The 15,913-nt window shown below is 31.5% G+C and overlaps 3 protein-coding genes across 3 annotated transcripts; all 3 read left to right on the forward strand.

Moving 5' to 3' along the window:
• Nucleotides 1-11,214: 11,214 nt before the first annotated feature.
• On the forward strand, nucleotides 11,215-12,969 carry LOC116024206 (meiotic recombination protein DMC1 homolog). The gene is made up of 6 exons (XM_031265107.1): nucleotides 11,215-11,587; nucleotides 11,745-11,859; nucleotides 12,099-12,165; nucleotides 12,300-12,392; nucleotides 12,475-12,504; nucleotides 12,766-12,969. The coding sequence occupies exons 2-6, from the start codon at nucleotides 11,819-11,821 to the stop codon at nucleotides 12,967-12,969; spliced, it is 435 nt and encodes a 144-aa protein (XP_031120967.1). The 5' UTR covers nucleotides 11,215-11,587; nucleotides 11,745-11,818.
• LOC116024207 (meiotic recombination protein DMC1 homolog) lies at nucleotides 12,592-13,899 on the forward strand. The gene is made up of 5 exons (XM_031265108.1): nucleotides 12,592-12,964; nucleotides 13,122-13,236; nucleotides 13,476-13,542; nucleotides 13,677-13,769; nucleotides 13,852-13,899. Exons 2-5 carry the CDS (start codon nucleotides 13,196-13,198, stop codon nucleotides 13,897-13,899), a joined length of 249 nt encoding a protein of 82 aa, XP_031120968.1. The 5' UTR covers nucleotides 12,592-12,964; nucleotides 13,122-13,195.
• A 263-nt stretch (nucleotides 13,900-14,162) lies between these two features.
• LOC116024208 (meiotic recombination protein DMC1 homolog) lies at nucleotides 14,163-15,409 on the forward strand. The gene is made up of 4 exons (XM_031265109.1): nucleotides 14,163-14,166; nucleotides 14,693-14,727; nucleotides 14,822-14,900; nucleotides 15,086-15,409. Exons 1-4 carry the CDS (start codon nucleotides 14,163-14,165, stop codon nucleotides 15,208-15,210), a joined length of 243 nt encoding a protein of 80 aa, XP_031120969.1. The 3' UTR covers nucleotides 15,211-15,409.
• Nucleotides 15,410-15,913: the final 504 nt, after the last annotated feature.

The following is a 15,913-nucleotide window of genomic DNA, read 5'->3' on the forward strand; positions in this document are numbered from 1 at the left end:
GACTTAGCGAAAATACGAGGAAATAGCTCCAAAATATGAATAAATTCATTTTCAGACCATATACACTAATATATTATATAGTTTTTTTTTTTCATATTTTAAAGTTCATTTAATGAATTATTTTAATCAAATAGCCATAAATTATCAAGATTTAAATTCCTTAAATTGTCATGTTGTCCGTATTATCTATCTTTTAGTTGACAATATTACTATTTTATTTGATGGAGTGATTGCAATTATGTAATTCAATTTGAGATAGCCCTTCAAATTCCTTTGACTTTCGAGTATGTCTACAATTGTTAATAAGTCGTTCTCATTGAGAGTCGAACTTAGAACCTTGTTAAGAATCTTTAGTTAAATTGAACAGAACACGCAACACTGCATTCACACTTATATGGATACTTCAAACTTTTTTTTTTGATACTGAGTAACTATTTCTTGATAACATTTTTTCTAGATTGAGTTTTTCTTTTTGTTTAACTTTAAGATCATCCTCAATAGTTGTAGTTTTTTGAAGAGTTTTTGCGTGTGATTAAGAAAAAAAATATGAAAAAAAAAAACTTCATTAGCCCGGTGTTGTGCAGTGGTTGCACTTCACGCGACCAGGGCGATAAGTTTGTTTTTCTTTGGTGGGTCCCATATTAATTCCGATAAAAAACAATGCTTTGCAGGAGACCCTTTCTTCTCTCTCCCCTCCCTCTCTCCTCCGCATAAACATTGTCTCCTAAAAATCACACCAAAAATCACTGATGGAGATGCCCTAAGTATTCCGTTACAATATTTTGTAAAAATAACATAAGATTGTAGGACATGAAATTGTACCAAAATTAGTAACGCGTCAAACAATATTCCTTCTTCGTATGTTTTAAGCTAACAGAGCAATGGTTGTCATGTTCCTTTTGTAATAGCCCCTGGTTTTGCCTAATATAAACCCAAATTGATGTAGTTAATAATGTGCAGTCCATTTCCTTTGGCGTTGGCAACACGCCACCGTTGCATCAACTGGGGTGTGTTGGTAACTTGTCTGTCTTGCTATTTGTTGGCAAACCACCCTACCAACAAAAATAAACTAATAAATTGGCAAAAAAAAAAAAAACAAATAAACAAACTAGTTGGCAACTTGGCAATAATCCACAATATTCACTAAACTAAGGCAACCACTAATGATGTTTGAAAAATAAATACATTTTCATCCCAAAACATTCGTCTAATGAAGAAGAAATATCACTTAAAACCTGCTTTTAACTATAAGGTGGTCGTTCAATTCATGCCACGGACATTGAGAGTTTAAATTTAAATTAAGTTCATTGTGTGCAAGAGTGGACAATTTGGTGTTGAGTCTCAAAATTGTATTGACTCAATTTACTTCCTCATATATTTTGAAATCGGAAACATCAATAAATTAAAAAAAAAAAAACAAAACAAAACAAAAAAAAAAAAAAAAACAAAACAAAAAAGGCATCTTCCCTCACCACCTCATGAGAACTGAGAAGCTGCAGATTTCGTGTTTGACATGAATTCTTTGATTAGTTGCACTTGCTTTAATTGCGGCAAATCTTTGTTCTTTACAAACGTAAGTGTTACTTGTCGTTGCAAAAAGGGCATACAAATGGCGTCTTCGAATAACTTTTCTGTTTTTTTGGTGAATGACAATTTCGTGACGCGCACATGTTTACATGCAAGCTTATTATTAATTTATACTTTTCCTTTTTTATATGGCAAAATGTTACTACATACTACTATTTATCTCTATTTTATTTTTTTAAATAAAAACCTTTTACGTTGTTATAAGTGTCATATTATTCAAGTTCCGTGAATTAAAAGTAAAGTAATGCTACATTTTCATACAAAAATACGCCATAATCTACATCTATCTATACATGCATATATACATACACACAATACATACAATACATACATACATATACAATACATACAATATACAATCTTAATAAGAGCCAATAAAGTTAAAGCTCTGACGAAGAAGAAAAAAAATGTTGGTGGCAATTATTTACTTAAACGAATGGTCCATATTATTTTGATTTTAGTAAATTTTTATGATTTTAATTTCCTTCTTTACCCTCTATTATATAATTTTATTCCCTTAAATAACCTCACATTCCGTTAGTATAAAATTTGGTAACGAAACATTCCGTTAACTTTTAACTTACCCATTAATTTCTATAAGAAATGTCCTAGGTTCGAACCTCATCCCAATCAGAGTTGCATAATTGTTAAACATATACTACGAATATGTTAGAATATATTATTGAAAAGTGAATACTTCACTCTATTACTCTTATTAAATTACTAGTTTTATACGTGCATTGCGCGAATGGATTAATGCCCAATGTTTATATTTAAATAAATATTTGAAAGTATATGATTATATAGGAGAAGTTTATACGTGGGTAATTGAATGTCGAATTTTTTTATTTAAATATTTAACTCAAAGTATATGAATCCAAGATAATATAGAAAATTCATTATAATTATTACTAAAATAAATGTTTGCAACCTTGTAAAATCGATAGTCTAAATATTTGGTCTAAAAATGATAGTCTAAATAANAAAAAAAAAAAAAAAAACAAAACAAAAAAGGCATCTTCCCTCACCACCTCATGAGAACTGAGAAGCTGCAGATTTCGTGTTTGACATGAATTCTTTGATTAGTTGCACTTGCTTTAATTGCGGCAAATCTTTGTTCTTTACAAACGTAAGTGTTACTTGTCGTTGCAAAAAGGGCATACAAATGGCGTCTTCGAATAACTTTTCTGTTTTTTTGGTGAATGACAATTTCGTGACGCGCACATGTTTACATGCAAGCTTATTATTAATTTATACTTTTCCTTTTTTATATGGCAAAATGTTACTACATACTACTATTTATCTCTATTTTATTTTTTTAAATAAAAACCTTTTACGTTGTTATAAGTGTCATATTATTCAAGTTCCGTGAATTAAAAGTAAAGTAATGCTACATTTTCATACAAAAATACGCCATAATCTACATCTATCTATACATGCATATATACATACACACAATACATACAATACATACATACATATACAATACATACAATATACAATCTTAATAAGAGCCAATAAAGTTAAAGCTCTGACGAAGAAGAAAAAAAATGTTGGTGGCAATTATTTACTTAAACGAATGGTCCATATTATTTTGATTTTAGTAAATTTTTATGATTTTAATTTCCTTCTTTACCCTCTATTATATAATTTTATTCCCTTAAATAACCTCACATTCCGTTAGTATAAAATTTGGTAACGAAACATTCCGTTAACTTTTAACTTACCCATTAATTTCTATAAGAAATGTCCTAGGTTCGAACCTCATCCCAATCAGAGTTGCATAATTGTTAAACATATACTACGAATATGTTAGAATATATTATTGAAAAGTGAATACTTCACTCTATTACTCTTATTAAATTACTAGTTTTATACGTGCATTGCGCGAATGGATTAATGCCCAATGTTTATATTTAAATAAATATTTGAAAGTATATGATTATATAGGAGAAGTTTATACGTGGGTAATTGAATGTCGAATTTTTTTATTTAAATATTTAACTCAAAGTATATGAATCCAAGATAATATAGAAAATTCATTATAATTATTACTAAAATAAATGTTTGCAACCTTGTAAAATCGATAGTCTAAATATTTGGTCTAAAAATGATAGTTGATAGTGTGTAATTTGCAATTCGGTTATTCTTGGTAGCATAGATGACAACGTCATGCAATGAAATTATGATATAGGAGTTATGAACTTTCCTTTAGGTGTATGCTTGGAGTTCATTTGGTTCAACGTAACCATTATTGTTGAATGAGTTATTGTGGATAAAGAAATCCCCAGTTAAAAAAGATTAAACAAATTAATAAAATTTTGAAAATTAAAATATTATGTATTCCAAAGATATTAAAGGTAGTTTCCGCTTCAATTTGCTGGCTAATGGGTTATTTGAGTACTCAAATAACCCATTACCACTACTTGGGGGATTTATTGACAATGAAGTACTCAAATTTACAATGACAATGTTACTCAAAAGAGAATTAAGAACCACTTAGAAAAATTCAAATTAAAAGTAGTATTATTTAGATTATCATTTTTAGACCAAATATTTAGACTATCGATTTTACAAGGTTGCAAACATTTATTTTAGTAATAATTATAATGAATTTTCTATATTATCTTGGATTCATATACTTTGAGTTAGATATTTAAATAAAAAATTCGACATTCAATTACCCATGTATAAACTTCTCCTCTATAATCTTGCATTGATATACTTTCAAATATTTATTTAAATATAAACATTGGGCATTAACTCATTCGCGCAATGCGCGTATAAAACTAGTATATATATATATATATATATATATATATAGAAATAAATTAGTAACTACAACAAAAAAATAATACATATGCATTTCTTTAATTTAGAATTCAATGTTTACCATGCCTTTATTTAAAAAAAATTATTCATTATTATCAAAAAATTTAAAAAGAGATATAATGTAATTAGTTATATTGTATTTATTTTCTATAATAAAAACTATTCATTATCAAAAAGAGATATAATTTCATTAGTTATATGTCTTTATTTTCTACAATAAAAATTATTCATTATAAACAAATTTAAAAAGAGATATAATTTCATTGGTTATATTGTCTTTTATTTTCTACAATGCAAAGATTCCTTACATTCAAATCATATTAACTACTTGGAGAGGATTTGTTGACAAATAATACATTTAAATGACCCAATAAATTGAAGCGGGAACTACCCCGTAACATTTTTTGGACTACATCACAATTGTTCACTTTAAAGGTAAATCGTATTTCTTTAGTAATATGATTTAAAATGTATAAATATTTATTACCAAAAGTAGTATTTATTTATATTAACGATCATTTTTAGACTAGGAAAGTAGTATTTATTTATATTAACGATCATTTTTAGACTAGGTATTTAGACTGTCGTTTTTACAAAATTGCAAACGTACTGAGGCTTGATCTCATAACCTCCCATATGTGAGAGTCAATACATGTCATCTGAGCACAAGGTGCTTGGCTTTGAAATACTTATTTTAAAATAAACATGTTGGAAATAATTCTCAAAAAACCCAAGAAAATGGAGAAAATAGAAAATCCACAATAAATAAGAAAGAAATGAATCCAGGAAAATAAAACCACACAAGGTTAAATAAACCTGGAAATTGCTTGGGGACGAACATGATGGTCTTTGGGGTAGTTGTAAGCACGAGTCGTGTTGCCACTCTCCTTAAAACCTTATTTACCGCCTCTCGGGGTGCTGGAGCGTTGCGGCCTAGGTTTCCCAGGATAAAACGTACTACGATCCCTGCGTTTGAGCACACAAACTTGGGACCCGGCGAACGAGAACGTGGGATAAACACAGGTGGCTAGAAAGGAAGGATGAGCAGAGTTTCGAGGTGGAAAATTCACTTTTGCAGAGTGATTTTTGGTTCATGTCCTTGACAATTGTACGTCACAAAATGCTCATGCCCATCTTGGAAATATCTAAAGTTAGTACAATTTAGGATTATTTCGCTCAAAACGATGTTGTTTTGAGTGAAATAACCCATTAAAAAAAAGAACAATAGTTAATCGACCGACTAGAAGGCCTAGTCGGTCTAGTCGACGCCTAGGCGGAGCTTAGGCGGCCTAGGCGGTCGCCTAGCCGGCCAGCCGCCTAAACCACCATTTAATGTGATATGCTAGGCGGTCGACCAGCGCCTAGCGCCTAGGCGGGATTTTTGCAACACTGCTCGTGAGAGAGGTTCGCGAGACATCGTCCCGCGCGACCAGCTTCCTTCGAGAGATCACTTCTCTCGGGCGTTACTTGCCCGCGAGACATCGTCGATGTCTCGAGCGCTGCCGAGGCACGAGATAGCAACACCGTTTTTATTGGGTGGGAAACATTTTATAATTTAATGTTGTGGCTTTATTATAGTAAGGTTGGGCATCCAAATCAGCAAAACATATAGATATGTCATTCTAATTGCCTTTAACTTGAAGGTTACCTACTTACCTACAACAACGTAACATGTCAAATTGGGTTAATTACATTTTTCTAAGTTCATGTATCTAATTGGAGCGTTTTCTAATTCAAGGATTTAATTACACTTTCAGGAATGGTTTAAGGGCTTATTTGGCCCTTATCCCAAAAAATTATATGTGAATTAAAATAAATATGATTAAATTATTAATTATCTATTATTAATATTATAATATATATATATATATATATATATATATATATATATATATAATATAAGAGTCAATGTTAGTAAGGTTCTAATGTGAATATAAAACATGTTGGTGTAATTATATGCATTGATAACTTGTATATTTTTATTTCTTTCTTGTACAATAATAAAATATTTTCAAGGTTACTATCTTATATTTTTCGCTTTTCTCTTTATGTACCATCTTTGAAAACGATTATTCGTTTTAACTTATTATTGTTCTTAACTCCACTCATTACAAAAAATTGTATAGCCTTTTCAACAACAACAACAATGATGATGATAATATTAGTAAGTATTTTTTTTAATTATTATTATAATAATTATATTGGGAGTAAAATCATTTTTTTGGTTCTAGACTTATAGTGCATTGGACAATTTTAGTCCGAATTTATTAATTTGACCACATTTTGCCCTGACTTTGTTAAAAGTGGACAATTTTAGTCCAACGTTAGTCAACCCGTTTGTCAGCCGTGAAATGGAGGGGTATTTCCGTCCTTTTAGGTCCATGGCTTAATCAAACAGTATAATAAAGCTGAGCAACGAACTCCTTCACCATTTGCAGACTCACATTACAAAAAAACACTAAAAGCAAAGATCAGAGGCAACAATCTTCTTCACCATTCGCAGATTCAATGGAAGGCTCTCTTGGTGCATCCTCAAACTGTTCTGGTTCTTCAACTGTTGGGAGGAAGTGCTATTTGTATGGAGAATGCATTTCGGTTGAAGTTTGTGGATGCGGTCAAGAAATGGTTTTGAGAACATCTTGGACAAATGAAACCAGGGTAGGAGGTACTGGGAATGTTCAAGACATAAGGTACAACTTTAACTTTAACAAATATTGAATTTTACCTAGGGTATTGTAGTCGCCTTCTCCTAGAGGATCCATCTTCCTTGCGCCCTTAGCCCTAGCTTTCAACGATCAACAATGGTATTCCAATGCAACTTGAATCACCCCATTTTGACATTCCTAGGTTGAGATATGATAAAATAATACCGAAACATCACCAAAAAAACCCTTATTTTCTTAAAATGCACAAATGCCACCACAATAAGTCCTTATTCTTATCTTTAAGCAAATTAATTTATTCTAAGCATATAATAAGCTCAAAGGACTACAATTTAAGCACAAAATGCCATCAAAGTACCCCACAAAACATAGCGTTTTAATTTGACACTTATCAACATCCAAACATCTAATTAAAGTACTTTTCTATGTATCAAATGAGTTAAATATGTAGAGTACATACTTCTATGTGTACCGGAAGAGTTAAATTTTATGAACGCATGTAAAGTACTTTTTTTCCTATTAGAATAAGAGTTGAATGAATTTTAAAATTTTGAATTCTTTGAGAAAATGATATTTTCTTTACTCGTAAGAGCTTAGAATATAGTTAAACAATATGACATATTCATATACAAGGTTATTGTAGTTAAACAATATGACATATTCATATACAATCTAAAAATGTTAACTCAATAGAAGTAATTACACCAACATCTTATCACATGTAGAGTTTTACTCCAATTTATATCAAACGATTGCACTCCTCTAATTGATTGTGAGATTTGACTGATTAAATTATGTGCATTCCGATAATAAAAACACAAGAATTGAATACAAAGCATGTTGATAATCGATCAGTATTATAGATTTACAAAAGATCTTTCCTTCTTATTCCTATTAAAGTATTCATCTATGACTTTATTTGTGCATAAGGATTTCTGGCTAAGTGACTTAAGAGGCTATTTATCATTTTCCTAATTTCATCAAATAGTAACCCCTGTATGGTTTCTGCATAGGAATTGCTTTAGAATTCCCTTCTTGCAGTTTGAGATGGCTTCCTTAATGTCATTGCTTGGGAGTACACTTGCCTAAACTATTTGATACACTCAATGAGTTCTTCATCATATAAGAAAATTACTCTTTAATAGAAAGAGGATGTGTGTTGATGTTTTCAGCCTTTGTGCTTTTTTCATGTATGTTGTGCCATGTTTGCATTATCGACCCATAGTTTAGCCTCTCTCATATTTAAGAAGCACTGCCTATCAGCTGCTTGCCAACTTCTTTATAATTGATTCATTTTGCAACGCTATCAACACTGTAAAATTCTTTAGCTCGAATGTTACCAATTATTATCATCTCCTTAAAAATTTTCAACCTCATAAGAGTAAAACTATCATAACCATACTCCATTGAAGGTCTATACATGTTCAACAAATTTTGCACCTAAGATAAACACACATAATACTCATTTACTTCTAGAACGACAATGTGCTTCCTTGTGTCATTGTAAAAATAAAATAATAATTACAACGTGCTTTGTTCTGTAATAAGTATGGTGTCCTTGGTTTGGTGCCTTCAAGGATCAAATTATAATTGTTTTTAGTTCAGTGGCCTAATTGCAATTTGGTGTGTAGTTAGATGACCTATTTGACCCTTATTCTTATTATATAAAAAGTATTAATTAACCCTAAGTATATTACTCTATATTCATTTGCCGTCGGTAGTCATCTTGAACATATTTGAAATTCAATAATTTACTAAATTCAATGCAATGCTAATTTAGATATTAAGTACAAAGAGAACCATACATCAATGAATGTTATGAACATATGTGTAATTATAAGGATTTTTAATAATTTACCTACACAAATTTTTGTAGTCATTTTTGTGTTTTCTTGTAGAGATATAATTATAATTATATTATTGTTGGTATTAAAAAAGAAACTAGACCATTAACAAACAAATGATGATAATTAAAATATTTATACATACAAACTATAAAGACGTCACATTTATTTTTGTCATCCATTTATCCCATTTTATATGTCATACATAGATAAATTTTATATATATTTGAAATTATATTAACAATTTTATTAAACACGTACAATTATACGAATAGCCAAAATTAAAAGTTATAAGAAATCCCATAAAGAAAATATGACATTACAACCAAGATGCAGGGTGCCGAATTGCATATTTTCTCACCTAGAAGTGGTGCATATATTGTATATACGCCAAAAGATGCAGTCAATACAACCAAAATCACTTGTAACCCAAGTCAAATCAGGAGATTAATTTTTTAAATCCACCAGTGAAATACACACGAAATACATGACACACAAAGTACTCATAAAGAAATAAAAATAAATATTTCAAATTAAAATTACGTATAAAAATGTTCGTAGAAAGAATGTTAAAAAAGAAGAAGAAGAACGGTAAAAAATAACAAATTACACCAGGTAAATAAACAAGCATAAAAAAATCAAAATGTAAAAAAAAAAAAAGAAGTAAAAATGATGCAGAAAATCATTTTACAATGTAAAAATAACACTTAAAATGATAAAACACACAAATGTATTCAATAAATTTTAAAAGCCTACAACCACACACCATAAATGGGGGCACAATTTGTTATGAACTAGGAATACAATATACATTTTTAATATATTAAAAATACATTATTTGATAATATGTAAAATAATGTACTTTTAGTAATCAAATAATGTACTTTAAATACATAAATAATGTACTCCGTGCTTTTTATTTATGGTCCACACCTATGTAAATTATAAAAGAATACACCTATTTAAATTGATAAATGGAAAAAAAAGACTAAAAACTCAAAAAATACACCTATGTAAATTGTAAAAGAATGGTATATTTTAAAAAAATACCTCTAAAAGTTATTTAAAAAAATATAAGTACAAAATCACAAATGAAAAAATTCAATGAAAACTAAAATTACATATAAACAAATTTTAAAATATCCGAAAGTAAACTAATGGTAAAGAAAGGAAATTAAGGCATTTGAAAAAAGAAAAAAAAAACAAAAACAAAAAATAGTTATGACAATCTTCAAAAAAAAAAAAAAAGTTTAGGACAAGGGTCCACCTTGCAAGGTGGACCCTGGTCCATGTTATAACAACTTAGATGGTTGTGATTTCAAAAACATACCGTTGAAGTGCTATTTCACAGCTTTAAAAGGGACGCCATCTCAACTTTTCTAAACGGCTTGTTCATTTGTTTCTACAAATTGAGAAAGATCTGAAAGAGAGGAGGACCAGGAGGAGGGTTTCTACATATTGAGAAAGATCTCAGAGAAAGGAGGAGGATCTAATCGGGCTTGTTCATTTGTTCCTACATATTGAGAAAGATCTCAGAGAAAGGAGGAGGATCTGATCGGGCTTGTTCATTTGTTCCTACATATTGAGAAAGATCTCAGAGAGAGAGAGAGGGACTGCTAGATACCCAGAAAGGTTATTTCTGCGTCTTGATTTTCTTGCCTTTCCGATTTTTGGACTCGTTTCACCTAATCCAGGGCTGGGGACTCGTTTCTTGCCTTTCCGATTTTTGGGGTTCTTTCAATCTTTCTTTTCATGCGTTACTAATGTGTTTCTGAGTTGATGTATGAGAACTAAGATTGTTAGAAGTCAAATTTTATGTAAATTTATTTGAACTAAGATTGTTAGAAGTCAAATTTTATGTAAATTTATTTGATTTGGAGTAATAATTTAAGATAAATTATGTAAATTTATTTGATTTGGAGTAATAATTTAAGATAAAATTCATAAATTTATTTGATTTGGAGTAATAATTTAAGATAAAATTCATAAGGGACTCTTGTCCTTATAGATCAGAAACTTTCTGTGTTAAAAAGCTTCTTATTTTTGGTGTTTGTTACCTAATGGAATGAGTTTCTTTCAATTTGTCTGATTTATTTCATACTGGTGTCTTGATTGGGTTTCTTTCAATCTTTCTTTTCATGAGTTACTACTGTGTTTCTGAGTTGATGTATGAAAACTAAGATTGTTAGAAGTCAAATTTGATGTAAATTTATTTGATTTTGAGTAATCAAGATAAAATTCATAAGAGACTCTTGTCCTTATAGATCAGAATTCAGAAACANGCAGCTTACAAGAACAAGATTGGTGGCTATACTTTCCCTATTTAATAGTGTTAAATGATGCTTAGGATCCATTATTAATTATTGTATGCCATGCCCCCCACCCCATCATCATGCTTTGTTGCTGTAAATCTGAAGTTCTAAAGAACTTGTCCCCTGCCTTAATCTCTTGATTTGCTGCAGAAATGTATTGGTTCTGTGAATGTGGATTTGATGCTGCAAATGGAGGTGCCTAGAAAGCGTCCTGCTCAGAAGAGAGCTACTGTGAAGCCAATCAAGCCTGAAGCTGTGATTGTAATCAGCCCTGACACTAAAGAAGAGGTGAAGGAAAAGAACAGCCTCCGCAGAAAGGCAGCAGCTGAAGATTCATTCTCGAAGCAAGGTTGATTGAGACTCATTCTCTGTTTCAGAGGCCGCCCCGGCTTCTTCTTGGCCTAGTCTACCTAATAGGACAGGAGATTCTTTCTTTTTGTAGCTAGATTGACAAGTTTTCTGTATGTGTGGGAAATGTACAAATTGGGTGTTTTTTGTTTCCTCAGGTCATTGCTTTGTAGGCCTTTGCCTGCTGATATAGGAAGGTGTACCTGTGTTATTGTGAAGGAAACATCCCCAGATGGGTTCAATGGAGGCACTCTCTACTCACTCTACACCTATGTAAGGCCATTTTTGAGCACTCCTCTAGTGTGTATTAGTTTCTTGCTTTGATAAACATTCTTAGTCATTAGCAGTTTCTAGCAAAATTGAAGTCTCAGCTTGTGTCTTAAAATGTAAATCTTTATTTGATTTAGAAACTTTGTATCCTGGTTGATTGTTTCTGTACTTGTCTCTTTTGGTATTAAAGTTAAGATGGTACATTTAGTATTTTCTCCTTCCTCAACTATATGCACTTGTAGCCGACCTGATCGTATTCTGCCAATTGCTGAAAGATTTGGCATGGATGCCGGAGCTGTTCTTGACAATGTAAAGCAAATTATTGTGTTTATTTTATTGTCTAATCGTGTTTGACAACTTCATCTACTTCTGCACCAACTAAATTGGTTTCAATACTGAATTCTTTTCTTGTTATTCAATCTTATTTCCCATGATACATCAAGATCATTTATGCTCGTGCATACACATATGAGCACCAATACAACCTACTCCTTGGTCTGGCAGCAAAAATGGCTGAAGAACCTTTCAGGCTTCTGGTGATGTCAAAATTTTCAAATTTTCATTAATGTAGGTAATTACTGGTAATAGCTGGCTCATACGTTTCAAATGAAAATGCAGATTGTTGATTCGGTAATTGCATTGTTTCAAGTGGATTTTGTTGGATAATATTGCATTTTAAGTGACTATTTTATGGTATAAAATATGGAAATTCACTTCCAATTTAATTGNGCAGCTTACAAGAACAAGATTGGTGGCTATACTTTCCCTATTTAATAGTGTTAAATGATGCTTAGGATCCATTATTAATTATTGTATGCCATGCCCCCCACCCCATCATCATGCTTTGTTGCTGTAAATCTGAAGTTCTAAAGAACTTGTCCCCTGCCTTAATCTCTTGATTTGCTGCAGAAATGTATTGGTTCTGTGAATGTGGATTTGATGCTGCAAATGGAGGTGCCTAGAAAGCGTCCTGCTCAGAAGAGAGCTACTGTGAAGCCAATCAAGCCTGAAGCTGTGATTGTAATCAGCCCTGACACTAAAGAAGAGGTGAAGGAAAAGAACAGCCTCCGCAGAAAGGCAGCAGCTGAAGATTCATTCTCGAAGCAAGGTTGATTGAGACTCATTCTCTGTTTCAGAGGCCGCCCCGGCTTCTTCTTGGCCTAGTCTACCTAATAGGACAGGAGATTCTTTCTTTTTGTAGCTAGATTGACAAGTTTTCTGTATGTGTGGGAAATGTACAAATTGGGTGTTTTTTGTTTCCTCAGGTCATTGCTTTGTAGGCCTTTGCCTGCTGATATAGGAAGGTGTACCTGTGTTATTGTGAAGGAAACATCCCCAGATGGGTTCAATGGAGGCACTCTCTACTCACTCTACACCTATGTAAGGCCATTTTTGAGCACTCCTCTAGTGTGTATTAGTTTCTTGCTTTGATAAACATTCTTAGTCATTAGCAGTTTCTAGCAAAATTGAAGTCTCAGCTTGTGTCTTAAAATGTAAATCTTTATTTGATTTAGAAACTTTGTATCCTGGTTGATTGTTTCTGTACTTGTCTCTTTTGGTATTAAAGTTAAGATGGTACATTTAGTATTTTCTCCTTCCTCAACTATATGCACTTGTAGCCGACCTGATCGTATTCTGCCAATTGCTGAAAGATTTGGCATGGATGCCGGAGCTGTTCTTGACAATGTAAAGCAAATTATTGTGTTTATTTTATTGTCTAATCGTGTTTGACAACTTCATCTACTTCTGCACCAACTAAATTGGTTTCAATACTGAATTCTTTTCTTGTTATTCAATCTTATTTCCCATGATACATCAAGATCATTTATGCTCGTGCATACACATATGAGCACCAATACAACCTACTCCTTGGTCTGGCAGCAAAAATGGCTGAAGAACCTTTCAGGCTTCTGGTGATGTCAAAATTTTCAAATTTTCATTAATGTAGGTAATTACTGGTAATAGCTGGCTCATACGTTTCAAATGAAAATGCAGATTGTTGATTCGGTAATTGCATTGTTTCAAGTGGATTTTGTTGGATAATATTGCATTTTAAGTGACTATTTTATGGTATAAAATATGGAAATTCACTTCCAATTTAATTGGGTTAAAGTGGATTTGACTCCGTAGGAGAAATTAATATTTTGTATTCATAAAGTAGAAAATGGGTGAATGAGAAATTGATTCTCAAAATGTACCTATTGTTCATCTTAATAATGTTATATTATTATTTTTATATATTATTTACCGCCCCATTATGTTTGGTTAGCAGCCCATATTCAATTTTTTTATTATTATTGTTTGTAATGGGTAAGTTAGGTTAGTGCACTAATCCTTGTTTTGCCTGACTTTCTTTCCCTATATAAGGGAGTGCAATTCGTGGAGATTAGCACACAACAGAAAGAGAATTCAAAACCAAAGCTTTAAACCATTTGTTCCCCCCTTTCCATTTCGGCAGTAGGCATAGTTAGTATAATAGAAATAAACAATCTTACTTGGGTTTATTCTATTATTACTATTCTTTGTCCAATTCCTGACAACTCTTATTTTAGGAGTATTGTTTAGCCATACTCTACATAAAATTGTGTTCTACCTTTGTTTCTAGTTCGCCGGGTCTATTTTATTGAGTGCTCAATAATTAGATCGAAATTCGTTTTATCCTGGGAAACCTAGGCTACAACGCTCCTAGCACTTTTGGAAGGTAGCAAATAAGGTTTTAAGGATAGTGTGGATAACACACGACTCGAATTTACAACCTCCTAAAATACCTCTTTATCCTTCGTTGTTTTTTTGTTGTTTTTCCCAAGTCATCTTTTCTCATACTATCTCCTTTCAGATTTCACAGGAAGAGGAGAACTTGCAGAACGCCAGGTACTAAAGATATAACTTAAGATGATTCAGTAGCATCTTTATATGTTGTATCCTTTCAGAGTATGATGCCTGTTTGGATATGTTTTGTTTCCAGCAAAAGTTGGCTCAGATGCTCTCCAGATTGACAAAAATTGCTGAGGAATTTAATGTTGCTGTTTACATGACCAACCAAGGTAAGCCATTTAGTCTGAAGCAAATTTTGAGCATGCCAATTTAGTAACTGACACAGTTTAAGTTTTCATCAGGACATAGCCTTATTTTTTATGTTACTAATAGAACATTTGATCACATTCCTTTGTTATCCTGCAATAGAATTGCAAGACATTGCTAAAACATGCATTTTAATTTGTGAGTGCACTAATTGCTGATCCAGGAGGTGGTGTCTTCATATCAGATCCAAAGAAGCCTGCAGGAGGGCATGTACTTGCTCATACACATCTGCAGGTAATTCCTGCTTCTTATCTTGCAGGGGGTTCCAATTGAATCACAACCATCTTAGCTTGTTGGAAGCAGAGGCTCTATAAATCGATACTTTGATTTTGACAAACTGACAGAGGTTTGACTTGTTCCATAAGTCATATCTTTCTAAATGTTATAATTTATAAATTTGGCAGTAATGTGTTCCTTCTTATTAATACAGGTTACACATGGTAATACATAGGGCCATCATCATTTAAGATAAGGCCATCATCATTTAAGATAACTCTTTTTTTTTTTTGTTTTTTTTTTGTTATTAGTATTAAATACTAGGAAGACATTTTCATAGCCATCGTAACAATGTTGAACACTAAAAATTATAAGAGATGTGGCATATTATATAATTTGACAAAATTGAACCCATTCTTTCAATTTTGTTAGATTATAAAATGTACCGCATCCCTTACAATTTTAAGCATCTACCATTGTTACGATTCACATGATAGATTTTTTCTTAAAAATTATTAAGAAATAATCTATCATGACAGTCATAAGAAATTATTGATATATTTTAATTTGACAAAATTGAAGGGATGGGTTCGATTTTGTCAAATTAAAAGAAAAAAAAAAGAAAGTATATTTTTCCTATCATATTTTTATCATCAACACTGAAGTGGTTCCTGAGTAGGNTAGGAGAAATTAATATTTTGTATTCATAAAGTAGAAAATGGGTGAATGAGAAATTGATTCTCAAAATGTACCTATTGTT

Source organism: Ipomoea triloba, chromosome 7, assembly GCF_003576645.1.
Source record: "Ipomoea triloba cultivar NCNSP0323 chromosome 7, ASM357664v1".
Lineage (NCBI taxonomy): Eukaryota > Viridiplantae > Streptophyta > Magnoliopsida > Solanales > Convolvulaceae > Ipomoea > Ipomoea triloba.

What these genes read in the sequence shown, in the direction of transcription:
- LOC116024207 (XM_031265108.1), top strand. Translation starts at nt 13,196, where the DNA reads ATGGGTTCAATGGAGGCACTCTCTACTCACTCTACACCTAT. An exon ending in TCTACTCACTCTACACCTAT is followed by an intron (nt 13,237 to 13,475) that starts GTAAGGCCATTT and finishes ATGCACTTGTAG; the next exon opens with CCGACCTGATCGTATTCTGC. An exon ending in AAGAACCTTTCAGGCTTCTG is followed by an intron (nt 13,770 to 13,851) that starts GTGATGTCAAAA and finishes ATGAAAATGCAG; the next exon opens with ATTGTTGATTCGGTAATTGC.
- LOC116024206 (XM_031265107.1), top strand. Translation starts at nt 11,819, where the DNA reads ATGGGTTCAATGGAGGCACTCTCTACTCACTCTACACCTAT. An exon ending in AAGAACCTTTCAGGCTTCTG is followed by an intron (nt 12,393 to 12,474) that starts GTGATGTCAAAA and finishes ATGAAAATGCAG; the next exon opens with ATTGTTGATTCGGTAATTGC. An exon ending in CGGTAATTGCATTGTTTCAA is followed by an intron (nt 12,505 to 12,765) that starts GTGGATTTTGTT and finishes GATTTGCTGCAG; the next exon opens with AAATGTATTGGTTCTGTGAA.
- LOC116024208 (XM_031265109.1), top strand. An exon ending in GAGAACTTGCAGAACGCCAG is followed by an intron (nt 14,728 to 14,821) that starts GTACTAAAGATA and finishes TTTTGTTTCCAG; the next exon opens with CAAAAGTTGGCTCAGATGCT. An exon ending in TGTTTACATGACCAACCAAG is followed by an intron (nt 14,901 to 15,085) that starts GTAAGCCATTTA and finishes TTGTGAGTGCAC; the next exon opens with TAATTGCTGATCCAGGAGGT.